The sequence below is a fragment of the Ambystoma mexicanum genome, chromosome 6p (genome assembly GCF_040938575.1).
Source record: "Ambystoma mexicanum isolate Mex_15411 chromosome 6p, UKY_AmexF1_1, whole genome shotgun sequence".
Classification (NCBI taxonomy): Eukaryota; Metazoa; Chordata; class Amphibia; order Caudata; family Ambystomatidae; genus Ambystoma; species Ambystoma mexicanum.
In genome coordinates, this window is record NC_090935.1 from 1,521,238,194 (window position 1) to 1,521,262,020 (window position 23,827).

Consider the following 23,827-nt stretch of genomic DNA (forward strand, 5'->3'; position numbering starts at 1 on the left):
TCCCTGGACTTGAATGACATGCAAGGTGACATTGTTTGTTATAGCCACACGTTGTGGTGTTAGTTATTTGATGTTTATCTGATGTGTTTCTTTGTTTGGCTCTGAAAAAGGAGTAGAGTTATGTCTGTCCCTTTAAGGAACTGATGGTGCAGGATGTCATCACGTTCCCTGAATAAAAGAGCAGACTGCGCCACAAGCCTTACAACCTGTCTCTGTGTCCTTATTTACAGAGTGAGTAGGCCACAATAGGACGCGGCCATCCTCTGTGTAACAGTGACTATGCTACTTGGATGATAGATTAAAAGAGTTAGAACTGCTGCTGCCAGAATGCCCTCTCTCACAGATGTGAAACCCGTAGTGGACCCAGAAGTGGAGTTGCGGATTCCATATAGGGTAAATTATGTATAACCCCACAATCGTGCCTTCTTTGTCCTGGAGGATGCTGGAAAATGTGTTCCTAGAACTTGCTGACAAGTCAAACTGAGAGAGACTACATTTCCCACAATGCCCCTCTCTCACAGTAAGAACACTTTGAACAGACCAGGGAGCTACAATTGCCAATTCAGTTTAAAAAAGAAAAGGGAAAAGACGTAAGCAACACATATACGTGCTTTCCAATCCCCAAAGTGGACACTCATGGAAACCTGCACTCTTGCCCCTCATCAACAAGACCGGCAAAAGGAGGAGCAGCCGTCACCTATTTAGCCAAAGAGTATCCCGATGGAGCTCCCTTTTTTCCCACACTGAACAGAGACCAGGAAGGTGGAGAGCTTATTTCTCTGTCACAAATACAGGCATGTAGAGGAAAGAGACCCCTGCAGCACCTCCCCTTATTGGAATCAATTAGAGAAATGCCAGTACCATATCAAACAGGAGAAAACATGTTATTTCAAATTCACCTCAACAACCCAAAGGGGCTGCACAGCACCTACCTGACCTGATGGCCACAGAAAATAGCCAATTCCAAGCGCAGAGGGGGATGCCATTCAAAGACAGACTGGCTCATAGAACAGTACTTTCAGGCCAGCAGCCAGCGAGCCGCACAGGAAAGAGATCCAAGTTGGAGGTCGGCCTCTCTGAAGTCTTCCTGTGGCAAATTAGAACTACAGTGCATCCCTATCACTGACCATGTGCAGACAGGTCACCTGACCCATCCAGTCACAAAGAGAGCTATCCATCCCAAACATTATGTAAGGACAAGAGTGGAAAGGGGTTTTGTGATACTGAGGGCCCGAATTTGAGCTTGTGATAAAAGTAGTGAAGAAAGCCGACATTCTTCTTTTCAGTTTGCAGCACCACCAGAGGTGGGTGGAAGAAATGGAGGAGAGATGTCTTGCACTCCAGCAGCAAAAGCTGCTAAAATCTCTAGTTTTGATAGACACAGGTGAACCAGTGTCACTGGGAGCATTTCTTGAGACTGCCACTTTTCTAATTTAAGAACGTTCCTTAAGCTTTCAGTTAACTAGAAAAGTGGTGTTACAGTCTAGGAAATGCTATTTTATAAAGATAAAACGTATGCAGTAGTACTTTATCTCTTTTTTTTGGTGTGGAAAGAGAATCCACTCGCAGTTCCTTTGCCTGCATTTTTGATGGTTGCTAGGGCTGTTGTCAAGCTGCAAATTAGGCACCTGCAAAAATCAAGGCTTTCATGTCAGACCACCACATTTTCCCTTTGACAGTATAGGGTGCTTTTAAGGAAAGTGTTCTTCCTTCGTGGAAGAACCGTTTCCTATTTTTGCATTCACCTCACAATCGGGCCCTGAGTGAGCTGGAGATGTCTGGTGTTGGAGAGAAGAAGATTGCTCAAGAGAAGAGGCATGTTTTATGACCTACAAGAGAGAGAGAGGGAGTTTGTAAGGCCTGGATTGGAGAGAAGATTGTTGAAGACAAGATGACAATACTAAGACCTGGAGAAGAGATGCAGATTGTATGACTTGAAGAAGAGTGGAAGATGGTTGAAGAAAACAGGCATTTCATAAGACATAAGGATGATAACATTGTAATAACTCATTTTATGAGCAGTTTCATTAGAGGCAACACAGGGATTGATGCTAAGCACCTGTGAACCTGAACACTGGCCTAGGCAAGTGGTTCCGGAGGGCGGAATCACTAACTGACGGCAGATCAGGATTGCTGAATCTGGGTGAGGGTTCTTCCAGAGTTCTGGAAAGATAGAAGAAAAGAGACAGCACAAGACATAGGTGGTTACTAGGAAGAGATGCACTGAGATGATTCTAGACATCCTGGGAGACTGGAAGGCAAGCACAGAAGCAAATCAGGGCTAGGGGTCTAGCAACAATAATGAGAAGTCACACTGGGATTCACATGATTACACACAGCGATTCACCACTAGATTGGTTTAAAACAGGATGAGGTTTGTCAGGTCATCCCTCAGGGCATACAGCCTGCCCACATCGTTGTGTGGGCAGACCGCCTTTGCGGTCTTATCTCCCCAGTGAGGGGAAGTGATGTTGGGCTAGGGTGGGGGCGAAGGGGAGTTGGGGCAGTTCCTGTCAGGTTGAATAAAGGATAAGTTGACACAGAGCCTGGCTCCCGCGTACTATGTTCATTGCTCGGTTGGAAGGCCCGAGCAAAACCCTACAATTGGCGACGAGGGGTGCACGAGACCCACTCGTGCCAGAAGGAGGCCCGCAGTCGAGCTGTTCCAGCGCGTCGGCGCACCTCCCCTCCTGGGGCCTGGAAGGCACAGTGAGGACCGCGGTCGAGCGGCTTAGGTGCGTCGGCGCTCTTCTCCGCAGCGCGGACCCGCCACAAGGGCCTGCGAGTGCGACCGAAGCAGGCCGCCTTCCCTGACAGCCACGTGGGAGCGCTCGAGCACCGTGGGGAGGACCCAGAGGGCCCACGTGTGGCTGCGGCGGCTACCCCGCCCCCTCTCCTCCCTCTCCACCCTGCTGGGCGCGGGTGGCCAAGCAAGACTCGAGAGACCCGAGGACCATCCGGACAAAGAAGGAAGGGGCACACCACAGCCCATCAACCTTCGTGGCTATAATAAAGCACGCGCACCACGGGGAAACAGCGCGTGCTGCGTGATTCACAACGCAGCAGCTACTTAAGGCTCCGCAGAGACAACAGGCCTCATCAGGAGTACGCCCCACACCGCGGACATGTCTACCCCTACAAGCCCAGAAGCCTCCTCGTCAGGAGGATCGGAAGCCGTGGCGGATGATCAGCAACAGGCACAAGGTACAGGTAATGCCTCCCAAAACCTGCCCATGCCTGGCCCATTCGATGTCAGAGACACCTCTAATCTGGGACCCATATGGGTCATATGGCTCAGGGACTTCAAGTTCTATACGGAGGCAATTGGCCTAACTGACGACGCAATGCTAAAAAACACTCTATTCATGACGGTGGGTTCCGCTGTCAGAGACATAGCAGGCGAACTGATGAATGTAGACACCATCACGTACGGAGAACTTCATGGGAAGCTATCGGAATACTTCACACCCCACACAAATATCGACTACGAGCGCCACGTGTTCCACGCAACGAGACAGGAAAAGGGGGAATCGCTAGACAATTATGTGATGCGCCTACGTATCAAGCTAAAATACTGTGTATCCACAAATACTCCAACGAAGAAGCTCTAAGATCCCAGGTCATAGCTGGCTGCATATCTCAACCATTCAGAAAACAACTGCTCCAAAAGCAAAGGTCCCTCGAAGAAATCCTCGCCCTCGCCAGAATGGAAGGGGCAGTTGAGTCGGCAAGGCAAGGTCACAATTCAGCATCAACCACCCAATGCGGATACAATCAACAAACTATATGCTGCCCCCTCGCAAGGCGGGAAACACTCAGACGCCACGTGCTACCGGTGCGGCTACGAATACCCACATGTGGGCGACCTCCCAGCAATTGGACAAAAGTGTGCCGCTTGTGGTGGTATGGACCATTGCAGAGCAGTCTGCAAGAATGAGAAAACTGAAACACAGAAAAGTACAGCTGCACATAAACCCGGACATACCACCAGTCGCTCAACACTATGGCGGGATACCCGTGAACATACAACACCAAGTTGAAGAAGAACTGGACAAGCTCATAAAGCTCAATGTCATCGAACCAGTCTCAGGGCCCACCCCATGGGTATCCCCTATTGTTCCCGTCCCTAAAAAGTCACCCGACGGGTCAATACGGCAGCGAGCATAAACTTGCATGTGGAGAGAGGAGCACATTAGAGAAGAGGACAATGAGAGCTGCAAATGCCAGAAGCAGCCTCTGGAGAGTGGGAACATGAGGGATGGGTGAACAGCAGCCCTGAAGATTGCGGTTATGTAAAGCCACCTGAAAGACTTAGAGCAGGAGAGTAATGGGGAGGTTAACCCCAAGATGAACTTGGTGGCAAGAGCAACTGCTGAACTTACAGGCCCCAAATGGAGCAGACGAGGACAGAACTTTGTTGGGGCTAGCAGCACCCGCATATGCCAGAAGCAGCTCCCGTAAATGGGAAAAACATCAGGGGTTGCAGAGCAGATCTGTGGCATGGCGGTGAGCCTGGGATGATGGAAATGAATGTATTGCAAGGGACACGCGCTCATTCCCTGCATGCCTGAAGCATCAGACAGCTAACTAGGCACTGGATGACACCCCTGCCAGGGAGACCTGACACCTGCAGTGGAGTGGAAGATTATCAGGAAAAAGAGGCCTGCAGAGCAAAGGCAGATTGGAAAACGTGGAGATGTGGAGTGGAGGAGAGGGGAGAAGATGACCAGGGATGTCATTTCACCAAAATAACGAGGTATTGGAAGTGACATCACACGACCCTTGACCTTTGATGACATCACAGGAAGTGATGTCATTTAACCCCACACCAAAGTGACATCACGGGAAGTGATGGAACACAACCTTTCACCCCTTGACAAAACAGGAAGTGGCATCACATAGCATTGTTCCTAAGTACACTACGATAAATATGGTTACGAGATCACTGTAATGTGATATACATTTCATACAAGAATGTATCATTAAAATCAGTGCGTGTAGGCAGTGAATGCAAGCAGATGTCCAAGGCCAAATGATAATGATGTATTATTATATAGCACTTAAGTTTAAGCGCTTTATATAGAACAAATATACATAAAATATCACCCAACCAGTATTGGTACTCATTTCAGGGACGTCATTTGGGAGTTGCCAGGGGTCGCAACTGTGACCCCTGAGGTCTCCCATGCTACTCCTGTGGTCTCCCTTGCTACCCCTAAAAAAACAAAAGAAAAAACATTTTTCTTTCTTTTTTTAAATGGAAGCTCCTGGGCTGTGGCCAGCACCATGTGGCTCTTTGTTTCTGGAGTGGCTGGCTTTCTTGTTCATGCCTCTTAAAAAATAGGGGGGGTGCCACAAGTGTAACACTTTGAGCAGTGACCCCAAATAAGAAAGAATAGGAATAACAAATAGTCTTTCTAGAATTCTATACAATAATTGCCGGACTCATTAAAGGTTTATTTTAGGCACACTGCAGAGGGTGAGTCACTGATTTACTCTGATTTAGGCTGTTCTTAAATACCTCAAATTTACAATGCAGACAAAAACTTTATGTATTTTCCTTTTTCGCAAGTTGCAGTTATGGCATGTTTATTTCTTCCACTGTCTCTGTTACCATCATCGCAAGACATTCCATCTCGGGGGCTTAGGTCACTTGACAAAATCCCTGTGCCTAAAAGCTTGTGTACAGTGTAGAAATGTTTGATCATAGCACATAAAATGGCACTTGATTTCATTGTGCCACAATTAATGCTTTGTTGTAATGTGTCTATCTTTCCTATCTCCCTGGCATGCTGTTCAGGGTGTTTGTTTGCACGTATGAGATAACGAGTGCCCAGAGTACGGGCTGCTTTCCCTGCGCTACTTTAAATTCTTTAATACACTATTAGGAACCCTCCCAATGGTATGTATTTTGCCAACCTCAGAAGCCTGAAAAGTAGATCCACAGAGGTTGTACATGTGGCCAACTTTGCCCCAGACCTCCAGATGAACTGTTATGATATGATATGATATTTTAATTATATCGCGCCCATACACAGTGTTTCAGGGCGCGACGAGGCAAGGGAGGAGTACAAGGGAGGACAAAACAACGATCTTACTAGGCCCAGTGACATTGAGAATGCACAAGTGCAGGGGAGAGGGAAGGTGGAAAGTGCAAGGGGCAGGGGAGGAGTGGAAAGTGCTGAACACGTGACAGAAACAAGAGGTAGTGCGGCCAGCAGGTGGAAAGTGCAAGAATTAAGCGCAGACACTGTGGGCCTCATTACACGGACAGCGGTAAGGGTTAACGGTCACCGTTAATGGTACCGGTGACCGTTAACCCTTAACGCCTTACTACGAGGTCCCTTTGCGGGTTGGAGACTTTAACGCCTGCTTTTTGCAGGCGTTAAAAACAAACCCGCAAAGGGACCAGGGAGCTAATTACGGTACCGCAATTTGCGGTGCCGTAATTAGCACCTTCCCCATTCCCATTATGCCCTATGGGGCAAAAATGGGAATGGGGAAGGGCAATGGGGGAAGGGGGAATTACCGCCCCACCAACCTTGGAATCGGGTGGTAATTCCCCTTTCCTCCAAGGCAGTGCCGGTATTTTACCGGCATGGACCAAGGTGCTAATAGCACCTTGATCCACCGCCGTCCGTGTAATGAGGCCGTGTGTCTCATAAGTGCAGCTAAGGGGACTGTAGGGTTGCAGATACAGACCCAAGTGCAAGGTTTGCAAAGTGGCAGAGTGGGTATGCAGCTGGGTGGACAGGGATCTGGGCCTGAAATCAGGGGGTAGCCAGATGCTCAGTGAAGAGATGGCAGGGATCAGCAGGGGAGAGGAAGAGAGAAAGCAGAAGCAAAGAGGACCGTCTTGAGGTGCTTCCAGAACCAAAGATAGTTCTCCTCAAGTTTCAGAGAGGCAGGGAGGCTGTCCCAGAGGGTTGCGAACAAAGAGATCTACTGCCAACTCGTTGCTTGGAAAAGCGACTGACCCTGAATGAGTTGGAGGTGGAGGAACGAAGAGCTTGAGTAGGAAGGTATTTCCGAAGGGAGAGTTGAATGTATTCTGTACCCAGGTTCCAGAAAGCCTTGTGGACAATGCAAAGGGTCTTGAACCTAATCCTTGCAGCTACTGGGAGCCAATGAAGAGATTTCAGGGCTACAGAGATACGATCCCTGGGCTTGAGGCCAAGGACAAGTCTCACAGTCCTATTTTGGATGAGTTGCAAAGGGCGGAGATAGTAGCAGGCAGATTTAGAAAGAGGCTGTTGCAGTAATCCAGCCTGGAGAGAACCAGAGCTCTAGAGACAGTGAGCTTCTGGGGGAAGGAGATGAAGGAAGAATACCTCTGAAGAGGTGCAGTTGGTAGTTTGACTTCTTAGAGACATCAGAGATATGTGGGGAAAAGGAAAGCATGGAGTCAAAGATGACCCCTAGGTTCTTAGCCTCACAGGTGGGAGCAGGGAGAGGGCCAAGGGTGGCCAGCCAGAGAGTGACAGGCAAGGAAGTTGCAGGAGTGCCGATGAGGAGGATCTCAGTCTTACTGGCATTAAGGCAGAGGTTGTTGGTGGCACACCGCTCCTGGATTGCAGACAGACAGTCAGAGATGAGAGAGGGAGAAGAGGTGGCAGAGGGGAGCCTGAAAACAAGCTGAGTGTCATCCGCATAGCACTTAAAGTTGGAGCAGAGAGCAGCAATGCGGCGGGCAAGGGGTGCCAGGTATTGGTTGAAATGCCGCGGAGAGAACACCACAAGTCGAGAACACCACAAGTGGAGAGTGAGATAGAGGAGAGGAAGGACCCAAGTTGGACCTGGGAGGAAGGAAGTCAGCTAGGCCAGGGTCTGATCCGTGATACCCAGGTTATCATGGAGACGGTTGAGCAGGATGACATGGTTGACTGTGTCAAAGGCAGAAGAGAGATCGAGTAGGATGAGGAAAGAGGGCAGATTTGAATCAAGGTTGGAGAGCAGGTCTTCACAGATGTTCAGGAGAGTGGTTTTCGTGCTTCTGGCTGCTCTGAAGCCAGACTGATGGTCATGGAGGCAACCAACAGAGTAATTGTGAAGATTAAGCTAGGAGATGGCCAGCTTTTCCAGGAGTTTTTCCAGGAAAGGAGTGATAGAGATCGGGTGATAGTTAGCCAGGCAGGAAGGGTCGGCTGAGGGTTTCTTGAGGAGAGGGTGCACAATAGAGTGCTTCAGAGGAAAAGGGAAGGCTCCAGTGGCAAAGGAGTGGTTGCAGAAGTTGGCCAGGGCAGGAGCAAGGATGTCAATATGGTCCTTGGTGGTTTTGGACGAACAGGGGAGAACCTGTTTTGACGAGACTTTCATAGATTAGACTTGTCTAGAAATCTCATTAGTGAAAAACCTAGGAAAGGAAGAGAAAAAGGGAAGAGAGGCGGCTGCAGGGGGGCCGGAGGTAGCGGAGAGAGAAGTTGGAGGAGGAGGAAGGGACGAAAGGGTGGACAGGATGTCCTGTGTTTTAGAGATGAAATGAGAAGCCAGGGCCGTGCAGAGGGCTTGGGAGGGGACAGGCGAAGTAGAGACTGCAGCAGGATTGGCCAGTTCCTTGCAGATTTTAAAAAGTTTGGCTGAGTTGTTAGATGCTGTAGAGACGCGGCCTTGGATGTGGGCTCTTTTCTTAGTGCGGGCAGAGAGCAGGTATTTCCTTTAAACTTGCGTTTTAGGGTGATGAGGTCAGAGTCATACCAAGAGTTGCACTTGGCTTTGGGCTTCAAGAGGATCCTCATGACAGAGGCAAGAATATCGAGAGTATCAGAGATAGCAGAGAGGAGCTTGGAAAGGGCAGTGTCAGGATGAGAGTCAGCCAGAGGTGGAGGAGGGGGAGAGAAAGTGGCAAGGAAAGCTCTAACTGACACACGCTTCATGGGCTCGATGACCGAGAAGGTAGGTGGCAGTGCTGGAGCTGGCTTGGCCTGCGGGGTAGAGAGGGAGTGGTGGGAGGAAAGGAGAAAGTGATCACTGCAGGAAAGAGGAGTGGTGAGAGGGTTAGAGAGGGGGAGGTCAGAGGAGATGAGAACATCCAAAGTGTGCCCTGCAGAGTGATTCGGGCTTGAGTGAAGAATAGAAAGAGAGAGCGAGAGTAGTAGAGGTTGCAAAAGAGTCCAGAGGAGGAACATGAAGCATCCAGGTGGATGTTGAGGTCGCCAAGGAGGAGGAGTTGAGTGGTCGAGGCCAGGAGGGAGGAGGAGAGGTCTGCCCACTCGGAGAGGAAGGAGGTAGTCTGAACAGATGGCCGATAGATAGTAGCAGTGGTGAGAGAGTGGCCAGGAGAGAAAGAAAGCCTACAGATAGGGATTCAAAGGAGGAGTAGGCCTGCATAGGAATCATAGAGGCAGGAATCCACTCTGGGAAGATCAAGTCTACACCAGGACGGTTGGATCTGGACGCAGAGAGGATATTGTAGCCAACAGGAAGGAGAGTGTCAAAGCTTATGACAGAGCTGGCCGTGAACCATGTCTTGGTGACAGCCGAGCAAGAGTTGAGAGTGGCAATATGGAGGAGGTTGCCAGCCTTGAAAGACTCCTGGGGAGGGGTACAAATCAGAGGTACGCCCTGTGAAGGTGTAGAAGGAGCCCGAGGGGGGGGACAGAAGAGGAAGGAGGAGAGGGCAAGGTAGCCAAGGAGGAGGCAGAGGTAGGGGGCAAGGAAGACGGAGAAGGGGGAGAAGGCACAGCAGGAGAAGGAAGGAAGTTGATGAGGCGCAGGAAGCGTCTATGAAAGAGGAGAAGGTTGGCCTGAGGGCCTTGGACCAAGACGGTGCCAATCAGGTACACATTAATGATGACCTTGGAGGTGTGGAAGGGGGGTGTGAGGGCCTCCCACTGGGTGCTACCCTTAATGGGAGAAGAGGAGAAAGGAGAGAGCACAGAGACCATATGGGGAGTCCATAGGTGTGGCGAAGGAACGACAAAGAAGGAACGACAAAGAGGATGTCAGTGAGGGTCTGTCTGGAGGAAGCGCTAGTATAGGTATCAGTAATACGGAGACCAGGATATTCTTTTTGAACTTCTTCCTACCAGACTTAGTAAGGAGAGCAGGACAGTCGATAGAGTAAAAGTTGGAAATGTTACCAGTTTATTGGTATCCACTACAGAGTGTAATTTGTTTTCTAACTTTGAGAACATTCAGACGTGTAATTGCTCATTTTACTATAGCCGGTATGAAAGCTATAGCTGGTAAAATACTTCAGAGGGTTGAGTGTTTGCTGCTGTGATGCGTGTGTGTGATCTGCAGCCATTCTTCCTTATGCCATTAAAAACATGCTCTGAGAGCAGAATACAAACAATTAATTGAAGAAATGAAAAAGTGAGAGGTAAATGAACAATGGGAGGGGTTGCATTAAGAACTTTCTGGAAGATAGTTGTTATAGGGCAAAGTAATCAAAGTGGTATTATGACAACAAATGAGATTACCCCTAGTTCATGGCATACCCACTATAGCATTCTCTATAATAACAGAGAGGAAACTATCCCACCTGCCTAATTAAAACCCTGGAAAACAAAACCAGAACCTCTAGTCCTGTACTTTCCTTTTCAGAAGCAGGGGTTTTAATAACTTTAAAATCGTTAAAACCTTGTTCGCTCTCAGGAATCAATGAGATTCCAGGTGACTTGCATGTGTATGATTTATTGATCTGGTGCCCAATCTTACAAACCTTTTTTTAATGCAAAGAATATTACTGGAACAGCCTCAAAGAGCTTGTTATGTGCTGAAATAATGTCCCTGCATAAAAAAAGATGGCAGAGATTGCCCAGAAGACTATCCCCGAATCTTTTTGATTGATTGCATGGCGAAAGTGTATGGCAAAATATCAGCACGTTTGGTCGAGTGGGCAGAATGACATCATTTGATTACTACGGTCAGGAAGAATAAGCGCATGGTAGAACATTGCATTATTTGATGTGCCTTGTTGCACAAATATTGTATTCAAAAGAAGATGTTTTTATATCTGTTTTTTATTGATTTGAAAACAGCTTTTGACAAGGTGGTAACGGAAATGTTTTGAAATGCATTGATGTTCTTGAATATCTGTTTTTAGAAGCCTTAGGATGCCCCAATGATAGGTGTCAAAACGATAGACATCCTGCTTTATGCAGATGAAATAGGGCTAATATCTAAAACCCCGACTGGCACAAAAAAGCAACTGGAGACCTTGGGGACACATTGTGTGGCATGAGCATTAGAGGTAAGTAAATATAAAAAAGCAGTTTCAATGGTATGTCACAGAAGCAGGAAAGTAAAGGTTACTTTTATACTAAAAGGGAAAGTGATCACACAGGTAGTAGATTAGTTTGATTATTTTAGCCCAAGGATATCTGTTAAGGCGGTGTGATCCAAAAGAGACCCCTAGGTGGGGTGAGAAACAAGAAGGCAGGGAGAATACTGAGAAGTCCGCGGGGGAGGAGGGTTCATAAAGAGACCCCAAGGCAGGGAGAATACCAAAAAGCCCAAAGGCAAGGAAAATCCTGAGGAGCCCCAAAGGCAGTGGAGAACAGAGAGATCCCAGGGTAGGGAGCATAAGGAAAAACCAGAGTACGGGGTGAAACACAAAAACCCCCAGTGCGGCGGGACGACAGTAAGACAAACCACGGAGTGGCAATATTTTCAAGAGGTCACTGAGTGCGAAAAGGGGAAAAGAACAGCCCCAGAGTGAGGACCAAGAGACTGAGACAACCCACGATGTGAGGGAAAGAGATAAACCTCTGTCCGGGAAAAGAACAGAGAAAGAATCCCGAACTAGACGGGGTAAAGACTTTTGATAGGTCCGAATTGTGAACGAAAGAGACTGAAAAGACACTCAGTGCATGTTTGGGACTGTGCATCTAGTTGAGGAGGCTGTGGAAAAGAGACACCAGCCACCTTCCCTTTATTCTGCCAATGGGCCAAAGTATGTCTTTATTGGATTTGTGTTTTTGTTTGCAGCGGTAAAGAGAGAACTCAGTTTAGAATAGGATTCTGGACCGGAGACTTAATTCTTTTATATAAGACATCCTGAGGAGCACGCTTTTATGTATTTCTTTCTACATTGGAACACAGAATCCTAAGCTTAGGGCGGCTCCAACCTTGTTTTCATTAAAGGAAAGAAAAAAATAAGTGTTTAGATAATATCCCTTTTTGTCTGTCTCCTAATTCTGATGGATGTTTTCCAGAACTACATAAGAAAGGAGTTTGGGGATTGCCCTCCCATCCTTACTGCACCAGACATAGGAGACCCCTAACAGGATTGCTCAAAGAGGCTTACTCCTACACCGCTCTGTGGCACCCCCTGGTGGAAAAACAGAAAGCAAGGCAGGAGAATATCCCACTTTTCTCCATATATGCTCTTCCTAGCCAACTATCATGCCTTCAAGGTTCTTGTTGTTCAACAATCTCATTGGTTTGTAGGTGAAAGGCTGTGGAGAACATAAAAGTTATCCCATATTCGTCCCACTTGCCGTCACATATGCAGGTATGAAGTTGGATTGCCTTTCAGAAAGAAATTCTTTAGGGAACCTCCCACGAGAAAATATCCCTATCACTATTCCTGTGAAATCCGCCTGCACTTATTATCAGCTAAAAGCAGGAAAATTCTATAAGAATCCCTTGTAAATGAAATCTCAAAAGCATAATTTGTCTGCAACATTTATATTTTGTTTAAAACATCCGCGAATACAATTAAAAATTAAAGACAATTTTGCGTGGTTTGATCCTTTCATTTTCGTCTCCATTTAGTAAAAGTTGAAAATTGCATTTAGGGGACCCAATAGAATGTAAGTACTAAAGATTGTGGTTCACTGCATGCAATTTACACTTACTGTAAAATTACCCCATACCTATTCGAAGGGAGAGGACGAATGCACAGTGGAAAAGTCATTTGCACTGCGTGCCCCTTTTCTGCTTTTACATCAAATGAAAATGTCCCTCAGCATTAAAGTGAGTTGTAAACTGTTGCGCAGTGCATTTACACCTCACTTTTGAACTCCCAAGTCATGTAAGGTGAGCTTCTTTGTGTATTATATGTGGTGTAATGTACTTTAAATGAACATTTCACAAAAAACCTATATTAGTCGGTTTGACATGTTTTATTAGGAAAGTAAAATGGGTAAACTTGCCGGCAGAAATGTCTCTGCATTTAAGATTTGCTTTGCAATACAGAGCCTATATGGGACATCACTATGACACTTTGTAAAACAATGCTTTCATGAGTTCCAGCATGAAGTATTAAAATAAAATAAAATAAATGTGCTTAGTCTTTGCAATGTTTTATGAACATAAACATTTACATTTTCCTTTTAGCCAACACGGAAAAATCTGGGAAAAGAGGTTACGGAATGTGAAGAACATGAAATTTCCACTGTGCTGGTAGGAATTAACAAATCAATACTGTTTGTGAAGTGACATGCAATACATGAATGTAAGTGTAAACCCCATTTCAATGAAAGATAGCAATACCTGTATGTTGGCATAGAACAAGAGTTACTGGTCATACCCATCTTAGTATCAGCTACCCTGGTTTCCCCTTGAGCTACAAAACCAATGTGGTTGTCATTCTTTAAAGTTTCAAAGCAAACCGTGCCTTAACCTGCTCCACTGCGAGGACAAGAACCACATAGGATTGTACCTGGATGCCCAAAGCTACCAGTCAATTCAATGTGATATACCTCAATTCAAATTAATAGGAGTTGAATTACAACACGCATTGCAGGAAACAATTAAGATCATTATTATATGTATCTTTGTTGAGCTAATGAACAGCTTCAGTCTGCAACAGAAATATTCCAAACAGAATGTTGTAAATATATTAGTTGTTATCTTGCTCTTTTCACTAAGGCCCTGATCCATGGAATTATTTGCATGTAAAACGGGGATTTGCGTGCCATTCTGCCTGCAAATCCCCATTCACCAAACAGGGATTTGCGGGCAGAATGGCACGCAAATCCCTGTTTTATACGTAAATAATTCCATAAATCAGGGCCTAAGTGGCAACTGCTGATCCCTGGTATTTACTCCCGCTCCTTAGTTCTGTAATAAAAGACAAGTTGTGTGATCAAAACCTGAATTTTTTAAATAAATGAAAATCAAGGGTGGTCCCCAACCTTTTTGCAGGGTAAGTCGCTACAGTCAGAACATGAATGTTGAAAATGTATTTACACAATTCGAGTGGACCTGCCAGTGACAATCTCGCTAAATGTGATACACACATTCAATCACACAGTAGAACATTTGGTATTGTGGATTTCTAGCACGCACATGCAATTTGAATGCACAATGTACCGGATTACATCTAGATATGCTGGTTTAGGTTAGGGGAAGCAATGTTATCAGTTTAGAATGCACAGGATATTTGTTCACCTAAACAATATAGAAAAATGGTTTAATGAATTCCAGATACAAGGATGAGTACCCCTCACGCTTCACCCTGCGATGTGCAGTTTTCAGAAAGAGGAGAGGATGTATTTATATTGGTATCACTTTTTCCTGGGAATGGCATTAGGATGGCTAAACTCCCATGCATTTCCCCATTCATTCTGTTTATCTATGGCTTTCACAGATCATACATTAAGCCATTCTTCAGTAGACTGAGGTACAGGTCTGCCTTTGAACCATAGCCCAATGTTGACTATATCCGTGAAAGATGCTTTGGGTACAATTATGTTGGATGTTTCATTACAAAGAACAACAGCACTTAGGTTGCACAAAAGGACTATCAGTTTTACACTGCACACACAGCTCATGTCATTTTTGTTTAGATTGAAATGTGGGATGGGCCAATTCTAAATTCAAGCAGGCCCTTAGTTGGTGCATTTTAATGGAGTTTTATGATATAATAAATGGGACTTCTAGCACAGGGCAGTGTGGTCAGATGACATCCAGGTTTTAAAGTACACACTAGGTTATGGAAAGTTCAACATTGCTATTCTGTTACTTTGAATATCCACACTCTTTATAATTGCCACAGCCACACTGCACCCTTTATTGACCCATGAATATTTAAGACAATTATGGATTCCTCTATTAGATTTAGCCCATAATACAAAATCTGATTTTTGTGGCAAATGAATATTCTGTTTTCATTCACCTGTTTCACCTGCTTTACATAAAATGCATTGCCACATCACAGGGCTGAGAACAAAAGACGTGTTGGAGTGAGAATGCCAAACATATTTTATTTTGCCATGTACATTTGACAATAATATATTTGTAACCTTTAATACATTTGCAAGTGGCAGTCTAAATAAAATGTCATCTTTTAAACTTATCTTCTGTGGTGCAAAGTTTAGAATCTGCATTTGGGTCACTTCTTCATGTGCATCAGGAAGACATTTCTTTGGAAAACGTGGCATCATCCTATAAAATTACAGGATAATTCACTTGAATTTTATAACTTTAAAACACACATTTCACAAGCAGAGGCCATATTATTTTGCTTGATTAATCACATTTCCCACACACTTGGACACATCAGATTTTTTGGATAAGCTGTTCCGTGATTTGTAAAGTCTGAGCTTTCAGTATTTCCGGCTGTTGATTTAAAGTTATTCAAAAGTCAGTCTTTGGGCCAGTTCACATGAGTGTTCTTGGTACAAGTGAAACTCTATGCCATGTGTTAGTTGCTATCTCTCAAGCTATCAGGTAATTACTTGTATCCCATAGGTGCACCTTTGTCGTGGTAGCTGGTGCAAATAAGAAATTAAGCAAATCATTATTCTGGAGGCTCTCCAATTTAAACTTGAGGCAGCCTCCATTTCTCTTAATTTCTTCTATAGAACCCACCCACCCTTGGGACTAAGGTCTTGAGCAGAAGAAAATGGTTAATGGTTTCATAGTTTCATGAGAGTGGGACAAAAATATTCTTTGTCTGCCAACATTGGTGCCACAGAAAGGTTTTTGCCAAATAAAAAATGCCATGACTGTACCCTGGGACCCCAGCGCCTGACACACATCTGCCCCCTGGTCCCCAGCACCTTACAATCACACATTATCACATTCATCATTAATGTGATTATGCCTGCCTGCAAGGCGCTGGCACACCATGGAGAAGGCATGACTTTTTTTTACTTTGCATGGTTGATAAAGCCAGCATGATAAGTGTTATTATGTAGCTAGACTTGCATTTTAATGCAGCCAGTCTAGCTATTTCTAATTGTGGTATGACATTTTATATTGGGCAGCTTTGATAATGCAAGCATGATCAGTGGCATTGTTCTTTCTGTGGCATAACATTTTGCATTGGGAATCTTTGATAAAGCAAGCATGATAAGTTTTAATATGTAGCTAGACTAGTATTCCAATGCAGCCAATCTAGCTATTTCATATTGTGGGATGACATTCTGTATTGGGCATCTTTGATAAAGCAAGCATGATAAGTGCTGGTTCGCTGAGTTCGTCGCAGTCTACGGCAGTCTCTGTTGTGATTTCCTGAGAGAGTGAGTCTCTCTGCACTGCCTACAGTTAGGTGGAGGACCTTTAAAACCCCTGCAAGAATGCGAAGCAGTGCGCAGAGTTGGTCCACTGAGTTCATTGCAGTCTACGGCACTCCCTACTGCGATTTCCTGAGAGAGTGAGTCTCTCTACACTGCCTGCGGTTAGGGGGCGGACCTTTAAAATGCCCTACAAGAACACAAAGTGGTACGCAGAGTTGATCCGCTTAGTTTGTGGCAGTCTACAGCAGTCCCTGGAAGTTATGGAACTACTGGAACGGACCAGATCAACCGTGCACCCTAGGAAGAGTGAAAAGACCGCTGACAAGGGTCTGCCTCCAGACCCCTCTAAAAGCCCCTCCGTGTGGGTTTTAAGGATCCAGAGAGGTGTCCCAATCCAGCCGGCAAACCGCTGCTGCGGCAAGTGGTAGCATGGCTCAGGGCATCAGAGGATGCCCCCGACCGTTCACCAGTTTGCCTGCTGAGTGAAAGATCACGCCCCGAAACTCTGCTGTGACATCATTACATCTGAGCACAGATACAACAGAGCACCACAAACTCACTTCTAAACCAAACGACAGCCAAAGTGAGGCACACACACACCCCCTACCGACAAACAAAAGTGAAACAAAGGCACTCCGTAAAATTCAGGGCAAGGAGAAAATTCTGCTGGTCTCTCTGACTACAGACACAGAAGCCTGTGCAGTACCAGCCCTGATACATGTTCTAATACACGACAAACCATTTTCAACTTACTTTTGCCCTTCTGATGAAGTATCAGCTACAGATCTTACACTGTCTCAGAAACCCCACCCCTGCCTTCTGGTCCAAACAAAGAGGTGGAACCGGCAGGAGCCGACAGGGAGACTACGTCTCCAACAGCGCAAACCAACTCACCACACGCGGATCCATACTCACAAAAAGAGAAAAAGCAACTTCTATATATAAAAAGAAAGCACTCTACAAGAAAAGGGGGAAAGAAATAACGGAAAACACCAGCATACGGGCGCAGCAAAGAAAACAGCTTGGCCCAGCCAGAAAAACAGACCCAGGGAAAACTCAGTTTCCAAACCCCCTAATGTCAACTGCCCTAAAAGACTTTTTTACGAAGCAATTCAAAAGAAAACTGGAAGCAGATGCTGAACTATCGGACGCCGAAATTTTAGACGCCGTTCTGGAAATCCCACCAGCATCAAAACAATGTAAAACGTCTGAAAACAGCCCCAACAATTTGCAACACAATTCTTCAGTGGTTCTAGAACCTCCACTACCAGAAGCGCTACTTGCAGACCATCACCTACTCAAAGAACCAACAACCGGCAACCTGATCAAACCTCCACCCGGATTAACCACTCCTCCTGAGGAAAATTCTAAAGAAAAGTCCACAAACCTGCCTCCCTCAAATGCACCAAACCACGAGACACTGGAACAAACAACAGAATCATACGTCCACTCGATCGAACAACAAACTTCGGCCGCAGAGCCTCAAACACCTACAAAGCCTGAGCAAACTAGAGCTATACAATCAAACAACTCGGGGAAAACCACAAACGACACGTCAAACAAAATACAACTGTGTGAGAACAACCCACAAGAAAACACACCGCCAGCACCCGGGCTCCCCCCGCTCTCATCGCTCACAGAAAAAACAAAGAACGCAGAAATTGAATGAGATCCCCCTCCACCCCACCAGGATTACTGGAAATAAGACAGTACACCGTCCAAAAACAGAAGATCCAGCGAAATCTTCACGAATACACACAAAGACACTCCATAAAAAAAAACAGACCTACTGACATCATATCAGCTATTACCATCGCCCTTGCTCCCTTTGGAAAGCTTTACGAAGCGATAAATGACTCCATGAAAGATTTGTTAACGGTAACAGCCATGATGCACTAGAAACTAATCTTTGTGGAAGGTTTCATAACGGCTCTAGAACAATAAAATGCTGAGCAAGAACGACGCTGGGACTACTCGCGGCACTCGAAGAAAAGATCAAACTAAAAACTTTGTCAAATGCACCGCCAGCGCAACAAGCTAACCCAACCAAAGGGACACAAACCATGCCCAAAGGAAATCTGCGTCTCTACACAGAGCCGACGACAAACACCATCCAAGTGCTTCCAAGGGCCACTGAGACCGCGACAGCACCGTCCATAGTGAGATTAGGAACCATCGCGGAGGGCGATACCGCAAGCACTAAACAAGGACTTCAAAAGAAATTAGCCATCAAAACCACAGCTATATTCAAACTTGCTAGACCATTGGCTCAAACGCAAAGTAAACTTTCAATCACAAACACACCGAAACCGACGAGCACTCCAAAAGACGCCCAACAGGTGGACCCCGATGTGATCGACCTCACCAAATCACTGGTAACTCCCAAAGACTTTATGACCAGCTCCTCTCTGATGAACCTAACGCTTCACCTCGATCAAGAGGAAGATTCAGAAGCATCTTTTGACTCAACACAGAACCTTGGATCAACAACAAACACCGAGACTCCTTCTATCGACCCAGATCAAAAAAAGAAACCTTCTTTGTGCATCGCCTCGCCCAGGCGATCAAACACCAGGCTAAAAAATCCTGACCACAACCAGGTGGTTCAATCAGAAAAAGCCAGGTTGGTCCATTCCAGTAAAGAAAGTGGGAAAATCGACACACATAAACAACGTGACTCAGCCCATGAGACGTCAGAAAAGCCTTAAAAAAACAAGTCACAAAAACAACAATCACACTTCGTCACCACTACTTATCTCATGCAGCAGAGCTATACCCGCATCTTCAAGATCGAGCAATTAGGCCCCGGGCAGAACTACTTGGTACTCAACAGAAAATCAGTACTTGCGCATTGAGAACTAAAGACTTTACCCTGATCGAACCATACCATAGGGATAAGAAAGCCAAAGCCTACCTTCATATAAAAGCATCAGCCCTACGCGAAATTAAGCAAGAAGTGTACACTGACCTCGAACATCTGGGTCTCCGCATATCAGAACTACTCAAATCAGACCCAGCCCTCCAGAAATCTTCCTCGCCAAACCATACAGAAACATCAAGAACCTGTTTCAAGTACAGAAGGAAGAACTATATAAAAATAAAAGATGGGACAGTCACCCGGGAATGTGGGAAACAACACGACCAAGATACCCCGGCTCAGATCGACCGCGCTACGAGAGACCAAACCACCATCGAAACGACAACTTTGAAAATGGTAGAAGAGGAAGATTGAGGTCGGATAGGAACTACGCCCTCCTAAAACCGACAAGTGCCCGGGCCATTGTAGAAACCGTGTCAAATCCTGAAGAATCTACCAAGCCAAACTCACCAAAAACCGGCGACGCGGCGCGACCCAGCAGAGAAAAACCACAACGACAACGGCGGCCCAGCTGGGCCATGGAAGTGGCTGAAAGATGCACTAAAACCCAACCCAACAAAATAGCAATGAAGGAAAGAGGGCGATCAAGATAGTAACCGCCTTCACCATTGTCCCGACTTGCCATCAGCGAAAACAGTAAGCATGGGGTCTGAACACTTAACAAACCCAGAGGCACAGGAGCTGGGAACCTTCGATATAACCTGCCTCCAGGAGACTTGGTTGCTTAAGAAGCCGGCCTTGGACCGATACGAAATCCAAATATCACCGGCAGTCAAAGGCATCCTGGGCCATCCATCCTCGGGCCTTCTAACAGCCATCCGCTCTGGGTCAGGAATCACAATCGAAAAAAAAGTAGTAGAGACCTACGGAATCTTGGCACTCTTAACCACATGGAACCACATAAAACTGGGCATGGCAAACTGGACCACAGCAAACCTAGCAATAATAACCCTCTACTGGAACCATCAAAGAACCAAAAACTCCACCTTCTGCGCAGCTGTCGCCGACACGATAGACAAGTTTCTAACTGAATTAGAAACCACCCACATTGTCATCTGTGGGGACTGAAATGCAAAGTGTGAAACAATCGTTGGCAGCACCATCAGCACACGCCCCAGTTCGGCTACAACTAAACAAGGCGAGGTCTGGATGAACCTCATGAATTCAAGAAACTTTCACAACATAGCAATACTCCGAGGGCATCAGCCATCCCTTCCAACATGGGAACGGGCCAAGTCAGCAGCTACCCTTGACTACATCTTTGTGGCCCACGCCTTGCTACCATACGTCGACCTCTTTGAAGTTAAAAGAACTAAAGAAAGTGACTATAACCTCCTATGCATGGTATGGACTACCATCTGCCACCAAAAACAAGTATATGAATCAAATGTTGAGTCAACCACACAACAGTCACGCCTAAGACTAACAGCGGCTGACATAAGACACATAACAAACAAATACACTGATAAACCACCAGCCAATACCAACGATATAGCAGTGGAGAGACCGAACTACCTCCCTTTGTTACTAACCTACAAAATAGGAAGTGCGAAAGCGAAAAAGACCGACTAGAACGGCATACATGAGAGTATGACAAAATGCTGGTAACCAAAAGAAGAGAACTAAGAAAACTAAAACGAACCAGCAGATTCACACACTCAGATGAAGTCAGATGAAGTCAAAACTACACTCAAGGAAGCAACAAGGATCTACAAATCATGGGTAAGAAGCCACAAGGCAAACCTGTACCAAAATGACACAGAGAAAATGTTAAAGGTGTTAACCACCAAAAACTCCAGAGACTTTTGGGCTTTAATAAAGAGCAAGGATCTGCAAACAAACAACCAGCAGCTCATCAACTCAGTGCCTGAAACAGAGTGGATAAGCTACTTTACCAACCTTTTTGCTCCTCTGACACCAAAGTCAAAGGCACCGAAACACTTGGCTGAAACCAGGTGGGCAGACCTAATTGACACAGAGGACATTAAAACAACGATCCTCAAACTTAAACCATCGAGAGCCCTGGGCCCGGATGGCCTAACAAACATCGATCTGAAACAGCACGCGGTAGAATGGTCCACTTTCATAAGTAAAATCTTCGATCAATGCAGAAAGACAAAGCAGATCCCAGTATCTTGGCAGCAAGCAGTGGTGGTCCCCATTTTCAAAAAAGGCAAGAGAGACGACCCGGCGAACTATCGCCCATTTGCACTGCTGGACATCATCGGCAAAATCTTTGCCACCTTACTCCTGGCAAGATTCCAAAAATGGGCCGGAGCATCACCCTGTTCAGATCCATTTCAAATGGGCTTTTTAAAAAATGCCAGTACCAGTGTTAACATCATGATATTGAACATAATAAAAAACAACATCAGGACAGGTGCGCCGAGAGTATTCCTAGCATTTGTAGACATGTCACAAGCTTTTAACAAAATAAACCGACAAAAACTATGGAACAAGCATCGCCTGGAAGTGCCTGTCCGAAATTCTGGACCCGGTGATCACCCTCCATACTGACACCAAACTGCGGGTGCGGCTGAGCCAGCAGGGATTGCTATCAGAAGATATCAAATCAGAACGAGGAGTAAAACAAGGCTGCCCGCTGGCTGTGGCCCTCTTTATCGCCTTCCTGGGGGACTTCAAAGACACAGAAGAGACCGTGAGATCTTTTCCTCTGAAAATGTGCCAATGCCCAATACCTGCAATTCTCTATGCGGATGATTTGATCCTACTAGATCAAACCCAAATCGGACTCCAGCACTAGCTATCCAATCTGGCTAAATACACACAAGAGAACAATCTGAAAATTAACATATTCAAGACGAAAATACTGATCCTGGATAAAAAATCAAAAATGAAAATGGAAAAATGGCACTGGTCACTCAACAGTACAGTACAGTTCCCTACTTTAAATACATGGGAATAATGGTGGACGCCACGAGAAATGAACAGACGATGCAACAGGCACTGTGGAACAAAATGAAAACCTTAACAAGCCAAACCAGATTGGTAGACAAAAAATATGGAAAATCCTCTTTAATACAGGCGATTCAATTCTACAAATCAAAAGTTGTGCCCTCCGTGATCTACGGAATGGATGCATCCCTGAACATCCCAGCCACTCTTTGGCTGAAGCTCGAGGGCCATTTGTGGAAATCAGTCCTCGGACTCCCCAAGTCAACTTCGATGGCAGCCATCAGGTGAGAACTGGGCCTCCTCTCTTTGGCAGCATCAGTTGAGCAAAGTCAAATGCAGCTCCTCAGAAAAATCCTAACTCCAGACAGCCTGCCAATATACAAGATCATCTGCCTCGAACTCCAAAATGGTTGCTGCAGAGCACTCAATCTCTGAGAACACAACTTGAATAGCAAACAAAAAGATTTGGCCTGCACACAAGAAGATTTGATCGGCAACCCCGAAAGAGTTAAAACAAAAATGGGGAACCAAGACTGGATCACAACTTGTGAGAAGGCAACAGCAAACAGATTACTGACTCACCTACCTCCAACCACGAACAAACTAAAAGTACCCCTGGCATACTGCTCAAAATTTCCGGACAAACGCTTGCAGAAAACGTTCATGAGAATATGCCTGAACTTACTACCAACGCAAGAAATCCGCGCCATCCGAGCTGTTACACCCTTGGCTAAATGCAGACTGTGTGAATATGAATCTGAACAGGAATCTGTAAGACACCTACTAATGAACTGCCCAAAAACAAGGCATCTTCACGCAGCCTTTTTATCACCGCTTCTTGGAGAAGCAACTATCAGGGAAGAGGAGACATGGTGGTGTTGCTTAATAGCAGGAGAGAAAACCAGATGGACCATAGCGACTGTTAAGATCTTAGAAGCAGGAATGAAAATTACAACAGTCTCACCAACGGGCGACCTGCGGGCACAAACCCACTGCACAGAACAGGGAAACCATACGGGATAACAACCCTCCCAGTTAATTCTGCATACATCGAAAATGCCCCACAAAGAGACACAAACTAAAGTCAACAACATTATCTCTGTCCCCCTTGTCCTTCAACTACCAACGAAGAATCTTGTAAAAATCTTAAAAGATTATACACAACTAATAATAATAAAAATAAAAATAAGTGTTATTACGAAGCAAGACTGGCATTGTTTATGCAACCAGTCTAGCCAGTTCTTACTGAGGCATGACATTTTGTATCGGGCATCTTTGATAAAGCAAGCAGGATCAGTGGTATTATTCTTACTGTTGCATTACATTTTGTATTAGGCATCTTTGGTAAAGCAAGCCTAAGTGTTAGTATGTTGCTAGAATGGCATTCCAATGCATCCAGTCTAGTCATTTCTTATTGTGGTATGACATTTTGTATTGGGCATCTTTGATAAAGCAAGCATGATAAGTGCCATTATGTAGCTCGACTGGCATTTTAGTACAGCCAGTTTGGACATGTTTTCATACTTTGGCATGAATTTTTAATGGTAAGGGTAAGTGGGGATAGTGCCATATATTGGTAGAACAAACATGGACATGTTTTCTTATAGTATCACTACTGGCA

The 23,827-nt window shown here is 45.5% G+C and overlaps 1 protein-coding gene across 2 annotated transcripts in view; it reads left to right on the top strand.

The window, feature by feature from the left end:
* Positions 1–23,827, top strand: part of PDE6B (phosphodiesterase 6B) — a 653,633-nt gene that overhangs the window by 306,391 nt on the left and 323,415 nt on the right. For both annotated transcript variants that reach the window (XM_069626382.1, XM_069626383.1), the window contains one exon: positions 13,285–13,350. In XM_069626382.1, coding sequence (XP_069482483.1) covers positions 13,285–13,350 — 66 coding nt within the window. The remainder of the gene's footprint in view (positions 1–13,284; positions 13,351–23,827) is intronic.